At 35.5% G+C, this 6000-nt stretch overlaps 1 protein-coding gene across 2 annotated transcripts in view; it reads right to left on the bottom strand.

Moving 5' to 3' along the window:
- Positions 1–359: 359 nt before the first annotated feature.
- The window catches only part of SETD3 (SET domain containing 3, actin histidine methyltransferase), a 62143-nt gene continuing 56502 nt past the window's right edge, over positions 360–6000 (bottom strand). For both annotated transcript variants that reach the window (XM_048307590.1, XM_048307589.1), the window contains exons 11-13: positions 5340–5425; positions 3433–3593; positions 360–2885 (exon numbers count right to left, since the gene is read on the bottom strand). In XM_048307590.1, the coding sequence (XP_048163547.1) occupies positions 2442–2885; positions 3433–3593; positions 5340–5425 (691 nt within the window). In that variant the 3' untranslated portion in view covers positions 360–2441. The remainder of the gene's footprint in view (positions 2886–3432; positions 3594–5339; positions 5426–6000) is intronic.

Genomic DNA, 6000 nt, shown 5'->3' with positions numbered 1-6000 from the left:
TTTTTTTTGTTTCCACCTCAGTTTTCAAAAGCTTAAGTTTTAGGTTAGTGCTTCTGAAGGGACTATTACATGCACAGAGGAAAAATGCAAATTACAAAATTAGATTACTCACTATTTTTATTGTGTGTAACATATTTTTCTAAATAACACTAACAGATGAAGAGTAAGAATTTGACCATGCACTCAATAGAACACTTTCCCTTTCTTTTACTAGAATCCTTTTTTTTTTTTCCCCAGCTATTTGTCCTTTGATCTTTTTCTGTACACCTGGACAGATATTCCTCTCCCCACAGACCCCAAAAGATACAGCAGTCAGTAGCAGGTAGAGGTTTTGTTTGTATAATACACTCACTAGTGAAGACATGGTAGAACTATATTTTATTCAAGAAAACCCACACATTCTGTCCTGTGGTGACCACAGGCTTTGCTAAGCCATAGATATTAGCAAACACTGGAACAAAATACAGTGTATCAGATTGAATCCAAGCATTTAAATTCTGAATTACAGTTATAATTTTCAGGGAAGGCTAGTTTCAGAATTGCATCATAGTATCTAGTACAATGTTGTGCAATGTAAGTGGCAGAAACAGAAATAGAGTATTGGTCCTAATAAAACCCAAAATGTAATGACTCTTGTATGACATTTAAATAGTCAAGACAACAATTCATAACATTCTACCAAAGGCAGCATATAGTTACAAAAATACTGGTCCAGCATCTTGTTAGTGATGAAGCAATATCCAAGGTGCAATGGCAACATGCCATTCTTAGTGAAATATTCTTTAAAAAACTATTTTTTCTATTTTCCCCACACTGATACTAGCTGAACACCAGAATTCTACAACAACCTGAAAGTCACTACTTAAATGTGTATTGCACCAAAGATTGAAGCAAAAACACATTTTCCAGGTTGCAGTATAAAAGAAGCAAAGTCTAATAAAACTATGAATGTGCCAAAAGACATTTTACTGCAACTGATCTTATATGAGCAGTTTGCAACCTCTACTGAGCTTTAAACAACTGTCCAAGCTTTCCATTCTATCCATTATCATGAACTTAAGGATACAAAAGTAAAAGACAAAGTCCTTAATACTGAGAACAGAATTAAATCACTTTATACTCCTCTCAATTGATCCACAAAATAAAAATATCCTGTCCTCCTCTCCTCCTAATACCCCGGTAATTTCAAGGTCAAGCCATGGAATTACCCTTACTCTGATATTGCACAGTGCTAGGATTGTATTGTTTCCACCTAGAAGTTAAAACACGTACTATGAGGGTGACCAAAACTGCTGGTGACAGTAGACCTGCTTAACTTGTGGAGGTACCCCAAGAAATGTGCATCAGATGAAGACACAATCTAAATGGCAAAAAGTACTGCAGACTTGGCTGTGGTTTGGACTTGGGCCAAGAATACATAAGCCTGCTTGCCACTTCCTTTGACGAAGCAGGATCAATTAATATCTTAACCAAAAGACAAAGTTGAGTAAGATCAGGTAACCATGTGACATTCAATGTTACATTCAACAACACAGAAATGAAGGAGTAGCAGACAGGAATATTAATAATATTTTCCTTTTAATAATGATTTAGTCAAAAGTGTAGCTTTGAAAATCTCTAGCTAGTTGTGAAAACCTGAAAAAGCTGGGAAGCAACCTCACTTTGATCAGTTTAAAGTTGTGGCTTGGCCTATCTGCTTTCAAAATCTCCAGTAGCTCTGCCAATCTTGTAAATAAAAACTACTGCCTGGACATAAAAAGTAGTCAGCCTTTAAAAGTTCGTGAACGTTGTATTGTAGCAGCCTAACTCTGACTGAAGAAGAAAGATATTTTATACAGTAAACAAAAGACAGTAAACTGAAATCTTCAGAGATCACTTTAAGTGTATACAATTTGGATTCTCATTGACATTTAAAACTACCAATCATAAGGTTGCCACCTTACCTTTTTCTGGACTGGCACACCTGATTTTAAACGGGTTTTCCTCCAGTCTCCCAAGTTTCTTATCCTCTCATTCAGTTTTCTGCTGTACTGCTCCCCTACCTTCATGCTGAATACCGAGTCAATCCTGCCTTCTGCTTTTCTTGGCAGGAGGCAGAGCAAGCTTTTAATTTCGGTAGTCAGAGTGACAGAACAACAAACGCACAGCAGATAGAAGAGCTTAATTCTTCCTCAGGAAGAAAATACATTTGGTTCAACAAAGGGCTGCAAAATCTTCCAAAGGCACCTCTTTCCCCAGTTTTTGCCTGAAAGCAAGATGGCAATCTTAATTGAAAAGGGATGCTAAATCTTTTAAATAACTTAAAAATTCATTTTTATATAAAGCAGCAAAACCATTTTTCTCTGCAGAAAGAGAAATGTTAACAAAGAAACACACCAACATAAATGCACTCTTCATAAACTTCAGCTAGTTTAGTTTCACAAGAAAGTAAAATTTTAGGACTATTCTTTAACCTCATCAGTACTTTCTGAAGAAGATTCTTTGGCATCTTCAGTCCCTCTGTTGCTTTTCTCTTTACTAAGATTTTCACTTTCTGATTTGGTCCCATTAAATAAAGAGTTTTCACCATTTACAAACCCATTCTCTGTGACTTCAGCATCAATGGCTTCATCAATCTTTAAGTCCCCTTGCTCTTCCACATCTTCTAGGTTTCTCAAGACAATAGGGAGTTTAGAGTCTGCCACAGTGTTCTCCAACAAGGCAATATTGTTCTCTTCGTACTTCGGAAGCGGAGCTCCATCTGCTATTTGTTTGGTATAATACTCTCTGCTGGCAGCTGCGCTCTTCACTGCCTTCTCCAGGATCTCTTTTTCACCTAAGCGCAATTTGATGGCCATGACCGCATGTGGAGTGAGGTCATGAGTCTCCAAGAAGGACTTATCAACCTGTTAGAAAAGAAAAAGCAAGTCTGTTAGTAACACCCAACACTATGGACATGAGGGTGTCTGCAAGGAGTCCCAGTGAAATTTGTCATGAAATCATAAAAAAGCCCAGCATTTCTGCACATAAATCAGTCTGCATGACAAGCAAAGTCAGGTTATTTCACAAATATATGCAGCATGTAGGTTCACTTATACATTTGCAATAGGAGCACATTTCTTTGCAGTCTGGAGAATGCAACTAATAGACAACAAGTTGAAACTGATTCCCCGTTTTATTTGCAGAGAAAAAAGCAGGTAGTCTCTACTTGGAGAATCAAAGGAAAAACACATTAACAAAATTACATTAACAAAATTTTCTTTTTTGAAATCTTATTTGATTTTCCTTAGACAATGCAGAACTGTTTCTGCACTTAAAAAGTACAGAATGAATTATGTACTAACATTCAGATTGAAGTTTGCAAAGACAAGATGAAGGACAAAGTATCTTTTGCTACCATCACAACACACAGAAGAATTCAGACATTTAAATTACACATAATGATAATATTACCTCCACAGTTGTTTTATAGGTTTTCAAAAGAAGGGATGCTCTGGCTTCCAGGAATGTCCAAAGTTTAACTTCATTGTCCCAGCTAACAGGAAATTCAGTGTTCCCCAGAGTGAAAATTTTGTCAATCGCATGCTCACCTATCAAGTGCTCCTTCAGCTCTTCTGCAATAAGTATAAAACCAATCTGTTAAAAAACAATCTCATCATTCACTTTGTCAGTTGACAAACTGCAGAAAGATTTCTTTTCAATCGTATATCTTTGAGCAGCTAGCAAAAAATAACCCTCTCCTCAAATAAGAATTATCAGGTATGCTGCTTATTTCTAGGATTTGCCTGAAAGAGACAACTGGAAGTCTTGAGGTCAGCAGAAAATGGGCCTTCTCACCACTTGGAAATAAAGATACTTTAGATATCACAGCCTCTCATACACAGCGTAAATCTGTGACGGTGAAACAGAATGCTTTGTAAAATCATTCATAAACAAAAGGGAGTAAATTTTTAAAGAGTTCAGTGAACTTTTTGAGAAAAAAAGGAATAGGCCAGAGAGTGTGCAAATAGCAGTGGAATTATTTTTCCTATTGTTTTGGTAATCTTTTTCAGTAGCAGAAACTTCCTACAGGTGGTCAGAAAAGACATCCATCAAAACTCAAACAGAGTTTGAGCAGAAACAGAGCAGAAAGCATTTAATCAGCTCCTTGATATTACGTAATTTTTTTTGTTAAACTTTTAATTAATAAATTTGACTACGGCAAAGCAGTTATCACAAATTTCACTAAGAGCTTCCATGTGGTTTCTCAAAAAAGTTTTCTTAAACAGTATTTAAGACATAAATAAACTGAGCACAATCATATACCAGATATGTGCAATTAAAACATTCACTAGCTCTATTTTCCTCTCCAAGCCAAAATTAACTCCCTCATCAGCATCCTAAAATTTTCTTCCCTTGAATTTACTTCCCAGAAGTATCAAGCAGTTGGAATAGATGGTAGTTGTAGGTCCACTCCAACTGAACTATTCTGGTATGTTCTAACTTCTTAGTAAGTGCTAAAAGATGGATGACAGGAGGAAGTGAAGGCATGACACTAAGTTACACTGTTTTTATTAAAGAAAGCAAATAGACCACATGCAAAAACTCAACTACTTCTGTGTTCCTACTGGCACAAAAAATCCACATTGTCTGCACAGTATTCCTAACTGTAAGGGAATTCTCTCACTGTTATGACAAACTGCCACATCCATAACCTTCAAAACTGCATCTAACCAGCAAGAAGCTATTATGAACATTTAATGAGAAGTTTCAGATGCACAAATAAGGTGAATATTTATTAAATGCACAGGTATTTTGCCCCACAAAAAAAAAATAACAGAAGAGAAACACTAGAAAGACAGTCTGCAAATACAGAACTTTTAGATTACCAATTACCAAAATAATGAAAACACTTAACTTTGAAATGTCTCTTCCATATTTCCTCTGTATACAGTACAGAATATTCCAATTTCATACTTAAACAATTCCACAGTGACAGCTAAAATGCTGTGATTTTAAGCATGTAAACCCCCAGGTCTTACATGATCTTGTTCTGCAAACTATTTTGAAACCTAAGAACCACAGGTCAAACTCCAAAGCTCACTCACTCACAAGAGTCTGGGAGATTAAAAGAAATAAAAAATTGCATCATCTCATGCTCTCAAGAGTTACTGAAATATTCCCTCAGATGACATGGCCAAAGATTCGGGTTCTCAGTAGCTTACAGATTCCTTTTTAACTTAAATTCCTCAACTTTTCTGATCTTCTATCTTAATGTTTATATAAAATGTCTATCACATTCCTGCATTAACAAGAAAACCAATCAAAAATCCCCACAACAAGACAATCATAAATTAGGTCATCTTCATAAAACATCCTACCTTCACTCATACAAAACACTCGAAGGAAAGCCAAGAGCTGGGCAGAGATTGCAGGCTCAGTGGAGTGCAAGGCAAAAACACTTGAACTAATAAAAGAGACAATCAAACAAAAGTAAAATGCAAGTTCAAATGCAATTGTTGTATCTTTGAACTTATTTCAACATAAAAGTGTACTGCTACAAAAGTAACTTTAAAATACTTAAGTAATATTAGCTCAAACTGAAAAGCTTCCCTAACCTGTATCTGAAAAGAACAATTATCTGTACAATTTTACACTTAAAATTATTTTATACAGCTTTCATAATAAATTCATGAAAATGCAATATTTCATGTCTTCTGCTCCTAATAGTACCCTCTGGACTGAAAAGACTAAAGGAAAATGCTGTGATTCACATACTGAGCATTGTAGTATGTCTGCAAGGGATAGGAAAGAAAGAAAACCCACAGATTGCTTCAAATTAATCCTTGCTCTGTTTTTGTTCAAATGGTTATTAAAGCAAAGGCTTTTTTCCTTATATATGGTTCAAATTAGATGATAATATAGCTCAGAGAACTTCTGTAAATATTATTACAATAACTTTAATTTGCTATACAAACAGGAGCAATATTACACCTAGAAAACTATCACAGAAGAGCTTCATATATGCTCTACTGGACACTG

The sequence above is a fragment of the Corvus hawaiiensis genome, chromosome 6, assembly GCF_020740725.1.
Source record: "Corvus hawaiiensis isolate bCorHaw1 chromosome 6, bCorHaw1.pri.cur, whole genome shotgun sequence".
In the NCBI taxonomy this organism is placed as follows: Eukaryota; Metazoa; Chordata; class Aves; order Passeriformes; family Corvidae; genus Corvus; species Corvus hawaiiensis.
This window is presented reverse-complemented; position numbering and strand designations above follow the sequence as displayed.